This window comes from Trachypithecus francoisi, unplaced genomic scaffold (genome assembly GCF_009764315.1).
Source record: "Trachypithecus francoisi isolate TF-2019V2 unplaced genomic scaffold, Tfra_2.0 Lachesis_group2, whole genome shotgun sequence".
Taxonomy (NCBI): Eukaryota; Metazoa; Chordata; class Mammalia; order Primates; family Cercopithecidae; genus Trachypithecus; species Trachypithecus francoisi.
This window is the reverse complement of record NW_022681465.1, coordinates 140,081,227-140,100,136: the sequence shown is the minus strand read 5'-3', so window position 1 is coordinate 140,100,136 and position 18,910 is coordinate 140,081,227. Positions and strand designations below refer to the sequence as shown.

Genomic DNA, 18,910 nt, shown 5'->3' with positions numbered 1-18,910 from the left:
GAGGACTCAATTTAACAGCACCTCTGGTTTCCAGGAGGCCAAAAGTGAATTAAAAACTATCTGCTACCTCTTGTATAATGGGAAGAAGGATAAACATGGAACGTGGAGAAACGGGTTCAAGTTTGGGCTCGAGTTTATTCTCTGAGCTTAGATGATGAGTCTCTCCCTTTCTTTGGGCCTCAGTTTCTTCATCTGTGCAGTGATGGGCTTGATTACTTCGGCAGCTTTTAAACATATGCTTCACGGAGCTTTCAGGCTTCCAGCAGGTGCCCCCAAAGGAGAAGCAGAGGACATGATGAGCAAGCCCACGCTGCTCCTCCCCAAGCAGCTCCACTTTTATTTTCAATAATGGGGTCCCAACTAAAATTCTTCAGCTGAAAGTTTCCCGTGGGCTAATAAATAATTTTGAAAAATTTTAGTCTAAATCAGAGTCATAATTTCAAATGCCTTCCAGGGTTGATAACTTAAATCAGTGAGGCAAACCAAGAGTAAGACAATAGGGAGTGGTGGAGACTATGAAGAAATAGAGGTACAGGCTCCTCTACAGGGGCAGCCTCTCCTTAGCCCCAGTCTGCAGTTGTCCTGCAGAAATGTAGGCCCCATGTTGCCAGAGCATCAAGTATTCCAAGAAGAGCCAGATACCAAGATCTCTGTGAGACTTCCTAATTCCTAAAACATGTAAATTCAAATAAAACATGTTTGTGACCCACATATGCCCTATGGGTTGCCAGTTCACAAACTCTACTCCAGATGATCTGAAAAGGTTCTTTTACCTCTCACAATCCTATGGGAACTTAGTGTCTATAACCAAGAGACTAGTTCCCTTTGTTTACTGATGCCTCAGGAGGTTGCAGCCATCTCAAACTGCCAAGCAGAACCCTGCAGGTGCAGTCTTAAGGACCTCCTTGGGAGCCTATGCACTCTGACTTTCCTCCCAGCACCCTTGCAAAAATCTTATGCCAAGGACCTGCAGTCAGCTTCCTAGACAAGCCTTGATTTCAGGTGCCCTTCCTCACTGTTCCTTTGGCTCAAGTTCAAGACTAAACAAGGCATGTGACAGCTGGTAACAGCTTCCTAATATTTGCTCACTTTGCCCCCTGCTCTCAAGTCCCCTTCTCAGAGTGCTTGCTCCGCACAACTCTGCAAATAGAAAATGTTCTGGGAGATGCACCCAGGTCTCTGTTTGGGCCCACTTTCCCCCATTTACCTCAAGGCTCCTTCACTCCCCCTGCACCTTGTTCCTGAAGCCATAGCTTCCAGCATAATTAGCATAACCCCAAGGACAGGTAAGTCAAGAACAAGGTTGCTGCCCCCAGCACACTCAGCTCAAGCCTTCACCAGGGTCACAATCTCTGATACCTAGAGGGGCAAGACAACTATAGTATATGAATGAAGCAGGGTGGAGACAAGAAAATAAAACCAGAAAACATAGGGCTTATCTAAGGGTAGCCACTTCTCAGCTCTTGTTGATGGCTATCAGGCAGGAATGCAGACCCTGTACAGCCAAGCCTTCCAATACAAGACTTGAGTCTGAAGTTTTATCTGAAATCTTGCAAATTGACAACTAAATCACCTCTTTTAAAAACATTGTCGGCCAAATCAAACACTTCCAAGAACTGGTTAGGGCCCTTGACAACCAGGTTGCATCCTCTGTCCCTCGCTGCTTTTAGGAATTCCAGTCCACCACGCCCCCTGGTGGGCTCTCTCAGAACTCCATCCTATGTAGAGGCGCCATGGTCTTGCTCTGAGAGAGGAACTCATTCAATTGTTGAACGTGGGTGCATCCAGAGTTTATGTATTAGTTATTCTTTGTGCATACCACTGTACTTGACACATAGAAAAGCCCCAATAAACCTTCATAAGTGAATGAATAAATAAATAAATGAGCCCACAAATATGCTAGGGCTTAGAGTAGTTAAGTGACTTTTTCAAGTCATGCTGTCAAAACCAGAGACGTGAACCCAGTTACTCTAACTTAATTCTTTTTCTAATAATAGTGATTTATTTATTTGTTTGTTCATTTATTTATTTACTTACTTAGCAGTGGACGCTTTTAAGAAATAAAATTTTATCCTGACCACTGAATCAAGGCCCTTTCAACCTTCCCACTCTGAAAACCTTACTCAGAACACTTGGGCCCAATATCTACAGAACTAGTTCATCTTTTAGGCCCCTCCCAACCCTGCACTAGCCTTAACTCCCTCGACCCCCACCTGACCGAGAATGAGGTGCAGCTTCCTGGAGCCCCACCGCAGGAGCTAAGAAGTTTTCTCTGCCCTCCTTTGTGCTGAGGCCTGAAAACTTGCCGAGAGGATTTTCTGCCCCTGAGCCCTTTGATGCCTTTCCTGCTTCCACCGACACAAATCAGAGTCCCCAAAACCCCACACAACCATAGAGCTCCTGAAAAGGCCACTGAGGATCAGGGCCCCTATGACTCCAACATGATAGAAAGAGGTTGGCATCGTTTAAAAACTCTGCGGAGGGATCCATCACTTAGCAGCTGCCTTAAGTGCTAGAAATTTTCCCTGCTCCTGACCCTCGTGAAAACACGGGTAGCCGGGAATACCAAGCACACTCTGCAGAGTACAATGGCAAAGAAACTGTGAGGTGGAAGTAAAGGGCACTAAAACAGCATTCCAGTCCTCCCTCTACTTACCTGACAGGCATGACCCCAAATGAGACACTTACTGTATCTCAGCCTCTGTTTCTGCATCTGTAAAATGATCCCGCAGGACTAGGCCATTCCAGCTCTGTTACTCTGTGTCTTCTTTATGACTTTGTTTATTATAATGGCTCCTAGGATCAGGGGTACAGCCCAATGCAAATACATACCAAAAAAAAAGCAAAATTAAACTTTAATATTTAATGAAATATATACATTATCCTGCTGCCAAGAGCTGAATTGTAATTTTCTCCAGGATAATTTAATTTCAGATTTATTTCAATGAACTGCACTTCTCCATAGGATCCTTTTGGCCGGCGCCCTCTCACACACATAAATCAGAAACTAATTTATATTGGAGTCACAGTGCCAGACACTTGCAGGGACTGGATGGGAACTCTGTGCACATCATTTCAAGGCATAGGTAGTAACTCCTTGGGGTATCTTAATGGCATGAGGCAACAACAAAAAAAAAAACCTGGGTTTGAGTCTAAATGAAGGAGAAAAATTCTGGCCATTCAAGTTTTTTCCACCTGACCTTTGTTTAGGTGGAAGTGACAAGGAGGCAGACTTCCACTCAGCACAAGGAAAAAAATTTTAGCAGACAGAGCTATCCAACTATGGAAAGGGCTACTCAAGAAAAAAATGAGTTTCCCACTGCTGGAAGTATTCAGGCGCTCAGCCTTGAATGGGTAGCTGGTCTACAGCAGTGGTCCCCAAACCTGCTGTACATGAGACTCACCCAGGTAGCTCTCTGAACACTAGACTTGGGCTAACCTCCAGAGATTTGGTTTCACCTAGTATGGGGTTGGGCCAAAGAATCTGTAGTTTAACAGGTTCTCAGATGATTCTACTGCAGATAACCCTGTCTGCACTTCAGTTTGGGGAGAAAGTGATGAGGTGACCTTTAAGAAACCTTCCAGACCTAAAATCTTACAACCCTGAAATGTAAATGGATAGCTTCCATAAAGGAATTCCACACCACTGAGCTGAGAATGACTGCCTAGATCAAGAGCTACTCTCTCTCCAGATTGATGAGGAAATTGAGACCCAGGACAGAGAAAAGGCATTGCCAAGGTCAAACAACCAGTGAGTGCTGGAGTTATGTCCAAAACCCAGAGATACTGATAATCCCTTGAAGGAAAAACCTAGATTCTCATCCCAAGACTGAGTCCCCTCCTATATGCCAAGACTTCTGATCCTAGCTTAGGTTGAGCAAAATGCTTAGGCTACTTTTTCAAGAGGGACAGAATGCAATGGGTACCAGAGGGCACAAGGACATATCTACTTTCTTCTTTCCACAATGAGAAAACTTTGGTTCAAGTCCTGGTTCTACCACTTGTTAGTTGAATGAGCCTAGGTGAGTTACTAAAACTCTTGGTGCTACCTTTGTCAAGTAGGAACAAAAATTCTGCCCTGCCTACCTCAGTACCTCATAGGAATCAAGAAAGTGGACCTGAAAAGAAAATCACAAATTGCAAATTACAATCTTCATGTGAAGGGCTGTGACCATTTATCCAAGTCCTATTCACCTTCAAAGTCATCTCCAGGTCATCACCTTTCTGAGGTCTTTCCTGCCTCATTCTCCAGAACTTCTCTTGCCTGGACTCCTGCTGCTTTTACCACTCTTACCCATGGTCTCACATTTTTCTTTGGTTATTTTATGTCAGTCCTTTTTGTCGGCTTATTTGGAAACCCCTTGCTGAAAATTCTGGACTCTGCCACTGTCTGTGTGATCGTGACCATACCCCTTCCTTCCTCTAAACCTGTTTCCTGCAGAATAACCATTAAGATGAGCACCCTTGGAGTTAGACAAATCTGAACTCAAACTCTGACTCACCCATTTACTAGTTATGTAGCCATGAACAAATAACCTTTCTGAGCCTCTGTTTTCTCTTCTGTAAAATGAAGGTAATAGCCATACCTTCTCCTAGAGTTGCTGAGAGGATGAAATGAGATGATGTTAACAATACTCTCAGCACAGCAGTAATCCCTGTAATGTTTAGTAAATGGCAACTGCTATAATTAATAGTATAAAGTGAAGAGATTGGGCTTCAATGAGACAACATTTCCTCTAGCAATGAGATAGCAAAGCAGTGAATAAGCCTCCATTTCTTTCCTACGCTTTGCAGTAGGATTCAGAAGACTTGCTCGAAAAGTATTTAACAAAGTCTGTGGACTTCCCCAGAGGTTCCTTCTGAATTCCTCAGCTGGTAATTCCCATCAATGCCTTTCAGACAAGCATTCTTGGTTCATAAGTTCAAGGCAAGGAGCTTGCTGTTCCTTGTAATTCCCAAGATGGCCTCCAAATGTTGTAGCCATAAATATATTTCAGCCACTAATTTGTGGCTGAAAGGCAGCCGATGGGACTTGGGGAAGGAATTTCAACCATATGGCGGATGATGAATTATCCTGTGTTAATGAAAGTACATTTCAGCTCAGCCTCTGGTGTTCTGTACCTGGTGCTCACTTGGGGACCAGGAAATCTGGCATAGAGATGTTAAATGGTAGCTGGGAATCCCAGGTGCTTGGGGGTGGGGTGGAGAGTAAGCAAGGATCTCCTCCACCAAAGGCGATCCATTCCAGAAGTCAGTGTTCTGGGAATGAGTCCTACCCTGTGGGTTCTTCCATGGCCATGGGGTTAAGCAGGAATCTCTCTTGATTGGCAGGTCCCCCAGTGAACGTGAGCTGCAACATTTTCATCAACAGCTTTGGTTCCATTGCTGAGACAACCATGGTGAGTAGTCAAAACACAAGCTGTTAGTTCCTGCTGGGGATATCTCTCCATGAAATATTTATCCTCTGCATTGGTCTCCATCAAGGAGGTGGGGAATCAGCTGGGTTTTTTTCAAGTCTCCAGTGGTATACCATGAGGCTTGGATGTCTTTACTGTCACATTAAATGTTTTGAGTGAATACATAACATCTGAAAATTGCCAAAGAGCTAGCAGGGTAAGCACCTGCCAAACACCCAGGATTACAAGAACAAAATTATACAAGTCAAATTTTTAGAGTAAAAGAAAATGTGAAGACCTGTTTTTAAGTTTAACATTCAACTGCAGAATGGCAGAAGACTGCTGGTTATAGAAGCTGAAATGGGTATATTGGATTAATTGTACATTTCCTCTACTGTTGAATATATTTAAAACTTTTCACAGTAAAAAAGTTTAAAATAAATCCATTACACTAGAAGAAATGCCTAGGAAAAAAATACCAAAATTGTGACAGTGATTATCTCTGAATTATAAACTTATGAATAATTTTATTTTCTTCCTATAGTATTTATATATTTTTCAAATGTCTGCAAGGGTTGAATATTACATTAGTAATTATGAATAAGTATAATGGTATTTTAAAACTTTTCTCAGACTTTTTTGCTTTTTGCTTTTTCAACAGAAGAGTCAATTGTACTTATGTTAAGGAAGTGATCTAGCTTGTGAAAAAAAATAATCAGGGCAGCCTAAAGTTAACTCTAACCTATCAATTTCTGGACATCCACCCGCCCCTAATCTAGTTCAGGCTTCCATCGTGGCTTGCTTACATGACTGTAAAGGGTTCTCGTTGGCTTCCAACTTGCCCCCTTCCAGTCTACTTTTTCCCATACTAGCCTTTCCAAAACACAAATCTAACCACTCCACTGCCCCGATTTTAATCCTTCCTATGGGTCCCCCATCACCCTCAGTGTTAAACCCAAATTCTGTTGCAAAGCTGAGGAGGCTCCCTGTGAATAACCCTGCTCCATCTCCTCCCTCTCCCGCTGCATACTCTAGCTGCACCGATTGCTTACAGCTCTCTAGCCAGGTTGTCCCTCACTCTCTGCTTTGCAGGCTTCTGGTGATTGCTGCTAGGCCACTGCCCAGAGCACCCACTCCAGCCTCCTTTCCCTTGCCAATTCCTATTCTCCTTTAAGACTCAGCTTAGAATTATTTCCACAGAAAGCCTCCCCACTCTAACATGCACGTCATGTGTGTGAGTTCATGTGTGCTCTTCACCCAAGGCTGGGATAGGTCCCTTCTGTCCATTCCCATGACACATTTTACAATTTCCACAATAGCACTTGCCACTTACAATTACCACTGTACCAACTAGCTTATGTGTCCCTCCTGTCACTATACCATAAGTTCTTTGGGGGCTGGTATCTTGTCTCATTTCCTGTGGGAACCTCAGCAGCTAGCACAGTGATTGAATAACAGATACTCAACAGTTTTTTTTAAAATAAATAAACCAAATCAATTATATTGCTTATCAATTAAAACCAGTATTTGGTCCTCAGCCTTTATGGGGATTACATCCAACCTTTCGGTCCCAGACTGGCAAAAATCACTGAGTTCAAGATGAGGTGGCAAATGGTCTAGAAGCTGTCCTTTTTGCAAACAGGCCTGTCTTGATATGGTCAAGAAGATCATGCCCACATTCAGAGGACAACTGGTGAAACTCCCTAAAGTAACAGGCCTCTTATCTCCAAATGGAGATGGTTCCACTTGTTAGCTAGGTGCTAACAAACATGGGTGCTTTTCACTGGATATCCAGGTCAAATAAATAGCCATGTTTTTTTCACCTTTGAATGGATGTCTTACAAGCACTCTTAATGAGCCCCTCTGCTTTTCTTCCCCTCCTCCAAGATCAGAAGCATGTTGACATTTGTATTAATCGTAATATGTACAGCAAATGTTGACACTTCTACTCTTTTTCCTCAATGGTAAATGGTTATCAAGCCAAGTCAGGGAATGGACCACCTGGTTCTGTAAAGGACCTGGTTATTTGAGGACAAGTGCACATATCTGCACTCATTTCCCAATAATGACCAAACACAGACCTAATTCCTTCAAACAGATTCCTAAAAAAGAAAGATATAGCCTTACTTCCTGTGGTGACTAAAAGCCCAGCTCTGGAGTCACATACACTGAGCTCACTCTGTCTGCGAGGAGCTTATTTGCTTCACGTCTTTAAGCCTCAGTTTCTTCATCTGTAAAATCCCAATAGTAATTAACATACTGATATCATTAAGTTATTATGTGTAGTTTGTAGAGAAAAATGGTTTTGTGTTGTTTTGTTTTGTTTTGTTTTGAGACAGAGTTTCACCCTGTTGCCCAGGCTGGAGTGCAGTGGTATGATCTCGGCTCACTGCAACCTCCGCCTCCCGGGTTCAAGCAATTCTTGTGCCTCAGCCTCCTGAGTAGCTGGGATTACAGACATGCACCACCAGGCGCAGCTAATTTTTGTATTTTTAATAGAGATGGAGTTTTGCCATGTCATCCAGGCTGGTCTCAAACTCCTGGCCTCATGTGATCCACCCACCTCAGCCTCCCAAAGTGTTGGGATTGCAGATGTGAGCCACCGGGATTGCAGATATGAGCCACCGTTCCCAGCCTAGAAAAATGTTTATCATTGTATATGCTTTGTAAAGGCTCATGAAACATTTTTGATGATGGTGATGATGATGGAGACTCTGGACACTGCAGTCCCAACATTATCATTGATGATTTCCTGTGTGATCTTGAACAATCGTTAGACTTCTCTGAGCCTTGGTTTCTTCCTCCTCTCCTCTCCACCCCCACTCCCACAACCCTCAACCCCCATTTCCCACCCCACATCTTCTGACTGTCTTTCCAGACTTCACTTCTGCTGCCTTTTGCTTTCTACAGAAACAGTGTAGCAGAGTAATTAGACGCAGTCTTCAATGCCCAGAGAAAATTTGAGGCTCAGCTCTGTGATCTTGGCCAAGGTATTTTAAAGTTGGCTTTCTCATCTGTTAAAAATAGGGATGCCGGTAGCATCCACCTTATGACCTGCTGTGAGTATTAAGAGATAAAGCATGGAAAGTGCAAAGCACAGTGCCTGACACAAAGTGCACATGCAATGAGCCAGCTATTGTTACATGCCATTTATCATTTTCAGCACATTTTCACTTTCACACTCTCATGTGATTCCTTCACCAAATATATAGTCTTACAACCACTCTGTAAAGTAGGCATGCTATGTTCCCCCTTTTACAACTGAGGAAATGGAGATCTGTACAGATCCTATCACAAAGCTACTTAGTGACTGTGCAAGGATTAAGATCCAGTTCTCATAACCTATAGATAAGTGTTTGTTCCGTGCCACATTGCTCGAACTCCAAAGAGCACAAACTAAAGAAACTGGAGGACCAGGACCTACAAAGTACATGTAAGCAACAGTCTAAGTGCATCAAAAGTGGAAACCCAACCCAATATCATGCCATGCCCAGCTCCCCTCAAGAGAAAATAGTAAGTAATGATAATGGAGATAATCAACAAAGGACCCTAGAAGAGATGGTCCCCTGGAGTAGAAATAATCTTCTGACAGGAAATGAAGGATCAGTTATGATGTGCTGCCTTGAAGGTAGACCATAAATGACACAATTTTCTCCCTATTTATTAAAGTTAATCCAAAGTAGGGCAGAGGGTGCTATTTCCAAGCTTGCACATTTCATAATCTAGTAAGATCTCACTTAACATCACCAATAGGTTCTTACAACCTGCAACTTTCAACGAAATGACTATAACACAACCAATTTTCTCGTCAACATTATAACAAAACAACATTATTTGATAAACTGCTGTATGTCATTTCACTTAAAGTCTGTTCCTAATAACCTGTCGATGATGTTAAATGAAGGCTTATGTACTATGATTTTTTTCCATTGGCTTCTTAATTATTTGTGTGTTTAACTTACTTTACAGATGATATGGGGGAAAAGTCTCAAATCAAAAAAAAAAAAACTTAAGAAATTGTCTAGTCTGGCTCTCTGTTTTCTGGAGAGAGAATCTGATGGTTAGAATGGTAAGGTCACTTGAGCAAGGTCACACAGCATGAAACAGGTGTGATAGAAACACGGGTCTGACGCTGTCTGCAGTGGTCACTAGTTCCCCTCCCTTCAGCTTCTTTTCCCTCTGGATTCCACCAATCAAAACTTTTGGATGACTCTCCCATCCAAGCCTCTTTTCTTGTCACTCAAAGTATCTTTGGGAAACTGATATTAGTATGAAAACAAGAAAAACAACTTGTTCTTGAAGAACTTATTATATGCTGCTACACACCAGGCAGTGAACAGAGCACTTCTGTATCCACCACCTAATTTAGGCTTGATAACAACCCCCATAAAGTTGGAAAGGTTTTCTCCAGTTTACAGATGAGAAAGCTGAGGATCAGAAAAGTTAAGTTATTTTCCTAATATGTAGCAAGGGTAGAACTTGAACTCAATGCATGGTCTCCTAAGCCAAATGTAAATATTTAATTCCTGAATGTTTGGGACTACTCAGGCCTTCCTTGTCTCCTTTTATCACAGAGAATTAGACAAAAGGGAACTTGAGCTTGAACAGACATAGAAACTGGAGGCCAGAGAGAGGATTGCACTTGCCCATAGACACACACACACACACAGCTAATTAGTGGCACGGTCAGCCCAGGCTCCCTGACTTCCAGCCTGGGCTCTGCCTCTCCAACCACACAAAGAGCTAGTGTGTACCATGGGTCCAAGGTAATATGGACATCGTCCTGGTGTCAGAAACTTTCCAGGCTGTGTTTGTTCTCCAGAAACAGCAGGAGTGCATAGCAGCTCTATAAACAGCTGGAGTCCCCAGGCCTAACTGCCTGCCTCCCAGGATCTGGCTTTATTCACCGGAGCTAACAGACCTGAGAGCAGACAGGCAGCCAGCAAAGCAACAGGGGTCTCTATCCAGTCCTGACAAGGAGAGGGCTGAGACTGCCTGTCCTTTATCTGACCTTCTCCGGGACTCTCTCTGAGTCTGTGCAGCAAGAGGAAGGTAAAAGTTGAAACAGAAATATACAAGGGAGGCCACATACAGTGGCTCATACCTATAATCCCAGCACTTTGGGAGGCCGAGGTGGGCAGATCGCTTGAGCCCAGGAGTTCAAGACCAGCCTGAGCAAATGGTGAAACCCTGTCTCTACTAAAAAGAAAAAAAAAATTAGCCGGGCATGGTGGCACATGCTTGTAGTCCCAGCTACTCCTGGAGCAGGGGCTGAGGCAGGAAGATCACCTGAGCCTTAGGAGGTCAAGGCTGCAGTGAGCTGTGATCATGCTGCTTCACTCAAGCCTGGGCAAGGTACCAAGGGTCCAAGACAGGGTGAGGCCCTGTCTCAAAAAAAAAAAAAAAAGGAAAAAGGAAAAGAAAGAAATGTACAAAGGAAAAGAGGAAAGAGGGTCCTGATCTAGAGCAACCCCTCTGGTAGTCTACAAAGAGCTAAAACTCAGATGAAAACCTCTAGCTTGTCTGGACACGTGTGCATAAGTGTGTGCACTGGAGCATCTATGGATCTGTGTAGTGTGTATGTGGAGGTGTATATTGTGGGACTGTGGAATTGTGCAGTGGCTTACATAGACATGTGTATATGTGATGCTAATTTGAACACGTGTAGACATGTAACTTCAAAGAGAAATGTGTATGATCATCTATAGGTATGGATATGTGTATTTCTGTGGTTATATTTGTATATGTGGAAATCCGTACATATGAATACACATGTATCCGTGAGTTTGCATATATGTGGGAGACGTGAAAGTACTTAAGAACGAATGTGCATGGAGTGTATTATTTTCTTTGGGTATTTGTATGTGGATATTTGTGAATATATAAAAAGATATTTAAGTATGTATCTGCATTTGAGTAGGCATGTTTATGTGTGTGTATGTGCATGTGAATGTGAATGTGGGTGCATATGAATACAACTGAATAAGTAAAAGAGTATTTAAATGTATCAGTACAGGAGTATGACTATACATGTGTGCACATTAAGGGACTTATGTATTGCTGGAATTTGTGTAGAACTGTATATAAACACGAGAGAGAGAGAGTGTGTTGACATCCTTTGGGCATGAATCCCAGTATTTCCATTATTAGAACATGTGTTCCAGCCTCTCTTGCCAAGGAGCAGGCTAGCTTGGCACAAGACAGGTGCACGGTGGCCAGGACCCCTGCTGATTGATGACAGCCTACGCAACTACAGTCCACAAGTTTGGCCTTATTTGACGTTAAGGGGCAATGGACAGAGACCTGAACCTGGAGTCAGGAGACCAGGGTTTGAGTTCTCACTCTGCCACCATGTAACACTTCTGAGATACAGTTCCCCCAGGTACCTGGCTCTAAGAATGGTGTATAGGATCACACAGAGTAATAGGTATGCAAGTCTTTGGTAAATGCTATAGAAATATAAAAGATTATTTACTACTAAACTAGTCAGCCAAAGCAAAGACTTTGCATTAGTCCATTTTCACACTGCTAATAAAGACATATCCAAGACCGGGCAATTTACAAAAGAAAAGTTTTAATTGGACTTACAGTTCTACATGGCTGGGGAAGCTTTACAATCATGGTGAAAGGCGAGGAAGAACAAGTCACATCTTACGTGGATGGCAGCAGGCAAAGAGAGAGCTTGAGCAGGAAAACTCTCCTTTATAATAAACATCAAATCTCGTGAGACTTACTCACTGTCACAAGAACAGCTTGGGAAAGACCTGCCCCAACGATTCAATTACCTCCCACCAGGCCCCTCCCATGACACATGGAAATTCAAGATGAGATTTCAGTGGGGACACAGCCATATCATTCCGCTCCTGGCCCCTCCCAAATCTCACATCCTCACATTTCAAAACCAACCATGCCTTCCCAACAGTCCCCCAAAGGCTTAACTCATTTCAGCATTAATTCAAAAGTTCACAGTCCAAAGTCTCATCCAAGACAAAGGAAGTCCCTTCCACCTATGAGCCTGTAAAATCAAAAGCAAGTTAGTTGGCCAGGCACAGTGGTTCATGCCTGTAATTCCAACACTTTGAGAGGCCAAGGTGGGTGGATCACTTTAGGTCAAGAGTTCAAGACCAGCCTAGCCAACATGGTGAAACCTCATCTCTACTAAAAATACAAAAATTATCCAGACATGGTGATGCGAGCCTGTGGTCCCAGCTATTCGGAGGCTGAGACAGAAGAATTGCTCGAACCCGGGAGGCAGAAGTTGCAGTGAGCCATGATGGTGCCACTGCACTCCAGCCTGGGCAACAGAGTGAGACTCTGTCTAAAAAAATAAGTAAATAAACAAAATAAAATCTGGAAAAAAAAAAAAAAAGCAAGTTAGTTACTTCCTAGATACAATGGGGGTACAGGCATTGGATAAATATAGCCATTCTAAATGGGAGACATTGACCAAAACAAAGGGGCTACAGACCCTATGAAAATCTGAAATCCAGTGGGACAGTCAAGTCTTAAAGCTCCAAAATGATCTCTTTTGACTCCACGTCTCACATCCAGGTCATGCTGATGCAAGGGGTGGGTTCCCATGGTCTTGGGCAGCTATGCCCCTGTGGCTTTACAGGGTACAGCCTCCCTCCTGGCTGCTTTCATAGGCTAGTGTTGAGTGTCTGTGGCTTCTCCAGGCTCACAGTGCAAGTTGTCAGTGGATCTACCATTCTGAGGTCTGGAGTATGGTGACCCTCTTCTCACAGCTCCAGTAGGAGGTGCCAAAGTAGGGACTCTGTGTGGGGGCTTCAACCCCACATTTCCCTTCTGCACTGCCCTAGCAGAGGTTCTCCATGAGCGCCCCACACCTGCAGCAGACTTTTGCCTGGGCATCCAGGCATTTCCATACGTCTTCTGAAATCTAGGCAGAGGTTATCAAACCTCAATTCTTGACTTCCGTGTGCCCGCAGGCTCAACACCATGTGGAAGCCACCAAGGCTTGGGGCTTCCACCTTCTGAAGCAACAACCCGAGTTGTAGTTTGGCACCTTTTACTCATGGCTGGAGTCGCTGGGACACAGGGCACCAAGTCCCTAGACTGCACACAGCACAGGGACCCTGGGCCTGGCCCATGAAACAATTTTCTCCTGGGCCTTTGGGCCTGTGATGGGAGGGGCTGCTGTAAGACCTCTGACATGCTCTGGAGACATTTTCCCCATTGTCTTGGGGATTAACATTCGGCTCCTCCTTACTTATGCAGATTTCTTCAGCCGGCTTCAATTTCTCCTCAGAAAATGGGTTTTTCTTTTCTATCACATTGTCAGGCTGCAAATTTTCCAAACTTTTATGCTCAGCTTCCCTTATAAAACTGAGTGCCTTTAATGGCACCCAAGTAACCTCTTGAATGCTTTGCTGCTTAGAAATTTCTTCCACCAGAACCCTAAATCATCTCTCTGAAGTTCAAAGTTCCACAGATCTCTAGGTCAGGAGCAAAATGCTTCCAGTCTCTTTGCTAAAACATAACAAGCGTCATCTTCGCTCCAGTTCCCAACAAGTTCCTCATCTCCATCTGAGACCACCTCAGCCTAGACTTTACTGTCCATATCACTATCAGCATTTTGGGCAAAGCCATTCAACAAGCCTCTAGGAAGTTCCAAACTTTCCCACATTTTCCTGTCTTCTTTTGAGTCCTCCAAACTGTTCCAACCTCTGCCTGTTATCTAATTTTACATTTTTGGGTATATTTTCAGCAGTGCCCAAAGTCACTTCCACATTTTCAAGTATCTTTTCAGCATCGCCCCACTCTACTGATACCAATTTACTGTATTAGTCCATTCTCACGCTGCTGATAAATATATGCCTGAGACTGGGCATTTACAAAAGAAAGAGCTTTATTGGACTTACAGTTCCATGTGACTGGGGAGGCCTTACAATCATGGTGGAAGGTGAAAGGCACGTCTCACATGGCAGCAGACAAGAGAAGAACTTGTGCAGGGAAACTCCTCTTTTTAAAACTATCAGATCTTGTAATACTTATTCACTATCAGGAGAACAGCATGGGAAAGACCTGCCCTCATAATCCAATTACCTCCCAACAGGTCCCTCCCATAACACATGGGAATTCAAGATTAGATTTGGGTGGGGACACCAACACCCAAACATAAGGAAATGCCCTTCTGGGTTTTGAAGTTTTTTGTTGTTATTGTTGTTGTTGTTGTGTTTTCACTTTTGTTTTTTGCTCATTTTTATTTTTACTGGTCTCTCTTCATTCATTTGTTCTTTCCACTGCATTTATTAATTAAGGTCTTACATTTGCTAAATTTGGCATTCGGCTCTAGAGATAGAGTTCTGTTTTAGTCCTATAAGCTAGGCTTTTCTGCAGTAACAAATCCCCAAAATCTCAACATCTTTAGACAATAATGTTTCATTTATCGCTCATCTAAAGTCTGCTGCAGATCTAGGGGCTCTCCAGGGCTGCTTTTCCCCAGGTAGTAGCTCAGCATTGCATTTCCATAACAATACACAATTTCACATTTGCCATGCAAGAGAACAATACACCGAAGGGTTGAACACTGGTGTATTAATGTGTGCTACCATAACAAAGTACCACAGATTGGATGCCTTCAACAACAGAAAATTATTGTGTCACAGTTCTGGAGGCTAGAAGTTCAAGCTCAAGGTGCCACCAGAGTTGGTCTCTAATGAGGGCCCTCTTCCTGGCTTGTAGACAGCCTTCTTCTCACTGTGTCCTCACATAGCTTCTTCTCTGTGCAAGGAGAGAGAGAGAGAAAGATCTGGCACCTCTTTCTCTCCTTATTAGGACACAAATACTACTGAATTAGGGCCCCACCCTCATGACCTCATTTAACCTTTATCACCTCCTTAAAGACTCCATTGCACCTCCTTAAAGACTCCATCTTCAAGTACAGTCACTCTGAGGGTTAGGGCTTCAACATATAAATTTTGGAGGGACACATTCAGTCCATAACAACTGGCAAGTAAATGTGTTCCACCTAGGAGTGACTTCTGCTTGCATTTTGCTATCCAAGGAAAGTCACATGGCACTGCCCAAAGAGAAGTATAATCCTCCCATGGACTTACTTCTGTACCAGAAGTAAACAGGAACCAGACATCAGTGAGTAGGAGGTCTCTGCTTTCAAGGAGTCTATTTCAAAGAAAACAAGATAATACCACAGTAGGATGGGTGAGATTACAGAGCTATGCCAGGATGCTGTGGAACACAGAGGTTAATAATAATTCTCTGTAAATTATTAATAATAATTCTCTGAATATGTGTGTACCAGGCACTGTTGTGTTGTGTGCTTTTGAGTTATTTTTCTTATTTCCTTTTTTCTAAACTGATCAGTGCCAAATTGCGTGATTTTTCTAAAGCAACAATCTGGTCATGGTACTCCCCATGTTCAAACCTTCCAGGAGAGAACAGTTTCAAGGGATGAACCAAAGGATGAAAGGGTTTCAAAAAACTGTTGTGTGTCCAATAGTACCAAAAGAGGAAAGAAAAGTCAAATAAGAAAAGAAAGTATCATCCAGTAGTTTTGGCAGTGGGGGATAGGGGAAGGGAGGGTAAGTATATAGAATTAGGGAATGCAATTTCAGGGGCATGCAGAAAGCAAAGGATAAGTTGAAACAAAGACAACATGAAGATAAGTCTTTCAAAAAGCTCTACTGTGAAAAGAATGTGAGGTTTTAGTATCGGTGTTTGTCATTTAGTGAGCACTTTTCTGAAAGTCAGGTAATTGTGGTTAGTGAATTATGGGAATTATTTTATGTACAACAATCCCATTTTATAAATAAGGAAACTCAGGTTTAGAGACGCTTGATTCACCCAAATTTTTCCAGCCAATAATTGGCTATGCCATTTATGATCCCCAGGCTGCCTGACTCCTGAGGCCCTGTTCTTGGCCTACTCCATTTGCTGAGCATAAAGAAAGAGGGAGTGGGAAGTGGCAGAGCCAAGGGCACCAGGGCCATGTGAGGGCATGACCTCATCCTGGTCTTCTGCAGCATGGTTTGGTCATTAAGAAGCTCAGTAGGATTTGTGCAGTCCTTGTCTATGGCCATACAATCCTGAACACACCCAATCTCGTCTAATCTCTGAAGCTAAGCAGGGTCAGGCCTGGTTAGTACTTAGATGGGAGGATTTGTCCAGTCCTATAAGGACTTGTGTCACAAGAAAACCTTGGTCATCCATCATTTTGGATATTTGCAAATAAGACCTCAAGATACAAGAAAACAGCTACCACACAGGGAGATCAAAAGCCCTTTATAGCCAGGTGTGGGGGTTCATGGCTATAACTCTAGCATTTTGGGAAGCTGAGGTGAGAGGATCACTTGAAGCTAAGAGTTCAAGACCAGCCTAGGCAACAAAGTAAGACCCTATCTCTACAAAAAAAATTAAAATATCAGCTGGGCATGCTGGCATGCACCTGTAGTCCCAGCTACTCAGGAGGCTGAAGAGAGAGGAGATCACTTGAGCCCAGGAGTTTAAAGATGCAGTGAGCTATGATTGTGCCACTGTACTCCAACCTGGGAAACAGAGCAAGACCCATCTTTAAAAAAAAAAAAAAATCCCTTTATACCCAACCATAAATATTAACACATTGGCTAGGGAGCAGTCATTTAGTCATAAGTCAAAGTCAACCTATCCTGGGATCAGTTGATTGAATGAGGCAGACATTTTGAATCACAAAAATAAAACTTAAATCCATCTACTTTTTTCCCACTTTGCTGCTCTCAACTCCTAGTTAAAACTGGCATAATCTCTCTCCTGCTTGACCAAATGGCCTCCTAACTGGTCTCCTTCCTTCCCCTCCTCATGCCCCTTACCACTTCCCATAGTTGCTAGAAGAATCATTTTAAACCGCAAATTGGATCACGGAATTCTCCTACTTCCAATCCTGCAATAAGTTTCAAAGGTTCTTACCACATTCTGTTCCCTCTGCCCAGAAAGATCTTTGCATGCCTAGCTCCTTCTCACCCTTCAGGTCTCAGCTCAGACATTGCTTCCCGGGGTCCTTCTCCACCTCCCTACCTAAAAATATCCCCTTCTTCCAGTTACTCTCTATCACATCACCATGTTCTATTATCCTCAGAGCAATATCTAAAATGTAAAAGTTCACTTGTTTGTTTGTTGCCTTGTTGGCTTTTTCATCCAGAGTGGGGATCTTATTTCCCTCAATCACCTCTATATCTCCAGTTCCCACCATATTGCTTAAATCACAAGAGCCAGTCAGTATTTGTGAAAGGTTCTCTAAGCACACCCCCATCTGTTGCCATAAACATCATGTCCAAGTACTTTTTGCTTGTACACCTCCAGTGATGGGGAACCTACTACCTCCCAATTTTAGATTCAAGGGGTCATGCGGAGGTTTGTTACATGGATATATTGCGTAATGTTGGCATTTGGGTTTCTATTGAACCCATCACCCAAATAGTGAACATAATAACCAATAAGTAATTTATTTATTGGTAAATAAATGGTATTTATTTACCAACTAAATCTGATGGTAAAGGGACTGCCCATTTCATCTTTGGGCAGCTCTGAAATCTCCATTTACCCACGGCTTTAGTCCTGACCCTAGTGCCACACAGAACCAACCAACTCAACTGACAACCCTTCACATAATTGAGATCGGTTCTCCCTGTTCCTCCCCAAGCCTGGCTTCCTCAACCATTCTCTCTAATTTTCAGTCCCTTCACCACCAGGGTGCTCTCCTCAAAGTGCACCCAGTGCTTGATTTCCATCTTGAGATGAAAGGTCAAGAAATAAACCGCCTATAGGGTAATATGTTTACTATTTAGTTGATGGGTTCAAAAGAAGCCCAAGCTCCAGCATTACACAATATACCCATGTAACAAGCCTGCACATATACCCCGTGAATCTAAAATAACAATTTTTTAAAAAGAACAAGAATAGACCCAGCCCCACAAGCAGTGTTCTGAGCAGAGCAAAGTGGGGCCATCCTTATTCTGGGTTAGTGAATTTCAAAGCATTGTTTTTTAGCAGTCCCACCTTAGTTCATTTCTAAGGTAAATTTTTTTTTTTTTTTTTTTTTTTAAGACAGAGTCTTGCTCTGTCACCCAGGCTGGAGTGTAGTGGTGCAATCTCAATCTCGGCTCACTGCAACCTCCATCTCCCAAGTTCAAGCAATTCTTGTGCCTCAGCCTCCCAAGTAGCTGGGATTACAGGTGTGTGCCACCACACCTAGCTAATTTTTGTATTTTTAGTAGAGATGGGGTTTCACCATATTGGCCAGGCTGGTCTCAAACTCCTGACCTCAAGCTATCCACCCCATCAGCCTCCCAAAGTGCTGGAATTACAGGCATGAGCCACCGAGCCTGCCTGTAAGGTAAATCTTATGTAGCACTTTAATAAGCAGATTTTTTTAAATGGGTAGTTCTGGTTGAAGTGGAGAGAGAACCAAGAATCTCATTCTCTTGACCTCTCTCTCAACCTCTGCCTCCCCCAGGAAGCCCTTGGAAAACCTTCTCTAGGCCGTAGAATCCATTTCTACT

General features: G+C 43.1%; 1 protein-coding gene across 3 annotated transcripts in view; it reads left to right on the top strand.

Moving 5' to 3' along the window:
* Positions 1–18,910, top strand: part of GLRA1 (glycine receptor alpha 1) — a 99,532-nt gene that overhangs the window by 32,599 nt on the left and 48,023 nt on the right. For all 3 annotated transcript variants that reach the window (XM_033180677.1, XM_033180676.1, XM_033180675.1), the window contains one exon: positions 5,332–5,399. In XM_033180677.1, the coding sequence (XP_033036568.1) occupies positions 5,397–5,399 (3 nt within the window). In that variant the 5' untranslated portion in view covers positions 5,332–5,396. The remainder of the gene's footprint in view (positions 1–5,331; positions 5,400–18,910) is intronic.